This window comes from Cyprinodon variegatus, unplaced genomic scaffold, assembly GCF_000732505.1.
Source record: "Cyprinodon variegatus isolate N-32 unplaced genomic scaffold, C_variegatus-1.0 Scaffold1639, whole genome shotgun sequence".
Taxonomy (NCBI): domain Eukaryota; kingdom Metazoa; phylum Chordata; class Actinopteri; order Cyprinodontiformes; family Cyprinodontidae; genus Cyprinodon; species Cyprinodon variegatus.
The window spans coordinates 4,790-6,829 of record NW_015152092.1 but is presented as its reverse complement, the minus strand read 5'-3'; the positions used below and the strand labels follow the sequence as shown (position 1 = coordinate 6,829).

General features: G+C 35.0%; 1 protein-coding gene across 1 annotated transcript in view; it reads right to left on the bottom strand.

The window, feature by feature from the left end:
* LOC107104175 (major histocompatibility complex class I-related gene protein-like) overlaps positions 1–1,551 on the bottom strand; it is a 51,700-nt gene extending 50,149 nt beyond the window's left edge. The window contains exon 1 of the mRNA XM_015404117.1: positions 1,500–1,551. Coding sequence (XP_015259603.1) covers positions 1,500–1,551 — 52 coding nt within the window. The remainder of the gene's footprint in view (positions 1–1,499) is intronic.
* Between the last annotated feature and the right edge of the window lie 489 nt (positions 1,552–2,040).

The window sequence follows — 2,040 nt, the reverse complement described above, 5'->3', positions numbered from 1 at the left end:
CATACTCAGTTTTGCCCCCGCTGTATTTTTAAATACGCAGTAGAGGAATTTAAAGGTAGTAGAGGACTTGTACCTGTATATAAAAAACGCGCCCTATAGTCCGGTGTGCCTTATGTGTGTGTTAAATACAGAAATGGGACACATAACTGAGAGTGCGCCTTTTAGTCCGGTGCGCCTTATGGTCGTGAAAATACGGTACAATTAATTGCCCTCAAAAATACAAATAATAATACAAACAAATAACTGTAGGTAGAAATTAAATTATACAGACATAAATGTATATGTCTCTTTTAATTAGCTTCTTTATTTACTCTTTTTTGTGCACAAGCCCATTTCTCTTCATCCACGCTCTGTTTAAAAGTTGCTGTTTGCATTGCTCACGCAAACTTTGCAAAAAAAAATAAAAAATTGGAATTTTTCAACTATGTCAGACTCACCACCGTTAAGAGGAAATAGGGATGAGCACATAGGACGGCCTTACATAAACATATCACCATAATGGTTGACAATTAGGAGGAAGGAAAAGAACATCCTCTACTACACTTTTAATCACAATTATTCAACCCAAACCAAAGACAAAGGTTGTTTCATTGGTATCTGCCGGATGACGACACCACCTTTCTCCGGTGATCGAGACAGAACGACAGAAACACGAAAAAGCCTCTTCTATTGATTTAGGCCTGTAATCCATATTTATCACTAGCTTTAATGTTGGGATCTTAGCCTAGCCTAGCTTAGCCTGTTTCTCTAAAACCGCCAAGCTTCTCAGCAGTCAATAAATCAGGCCTGATAAACCAGGATGTCCAATGGATCCATTTCCTCATCACATTCTGGCAGATATCTGATGCTAAAGATATTTATTCAGAGCAGAGTCCGATGCTTAGAGCCATGATTAGTTTTTATTATAAAGTCTGAGGCGCGAAAATCTTGTACAAGGATGACACCGTGACGTCATCCCGTGTTGCTGTCTCAGCTCCTTTTCACCATAAATATTGATATCTATGCTTCTCACACATAAAACATTTAATAATGTGGACTACAATAGATATATATAGTAAATATAGTTATGTAGAAATGCCTTATATTAACATAATCTAAAAAAAAACGTAGGGTTGTAAAGATATTTTAAAAATTAACACCTTATCAGATTTATTATTTATTTTATTCTTTTTGATCGCTTTATTTTTTGTTTATTTCCTGTACTTCCATTCAAAGCTTTTTATAACCCCGATGAGTTAATAATATTTAACATATTTCTAAACTATTGTTCCCTAGTTTCCAGCTTAATAAGTCAAAGTTAAGGTTAAAAACCAGAGCAAAGGGAGAAATAATTTAACTTAACTGTTTAAATGTTAATCTTGTGTTTGGAAAACATATCAGGTTAACTTATTACTTGGTTATAAGGCTATATTATTACCCTGGAAGTAAACAAAAGTGTACATTTATTTATAGCATTAATAAAAAAACAATATAAAAATAAATATATCCTGATAACTTACCAGCTGCAGCGCTGTTTATCCCCAGAAGAACCAGAACCAGCAACTTTAACATTTTGTCCTCTGTCACCATCTGAATCTGTTGGGTTCAAAAATAATCTGAGGCTCCAGACTGAGAGAAACTCCCAGATCTAGGATGAAAAGGGGCGTTACCATGAATCCCGACCAATCAGAAAATATTATGACCCAGCACGTCATAGAAATCCAGGTGAAATTTAGCTGTTGGGGTTGTCATCGAAAATGAAACCATGAAGCTGCTTCTTTAATCACGTGATGACCTGAGATGCTTATACATTCAAGTTTCTGCTTCCATTTCTCTCTGTTACTGATCCTTTATAGTAACAACAAAAAGAAAATATATTTACATTATTTCATTTGTCAAAGTACACATTATACAGCTTGCATCTACCAAATGTTTCTGGGTTTAGCGTTTAATTTCTGGAGCCTATTAAATACAGAATTCTGGTCAATGGCGCCCTCTAGTGGTAGATCTGCACACCTGGTATTGAGACAAAAAAATGTTAAAGGATTTATTAATACCAAG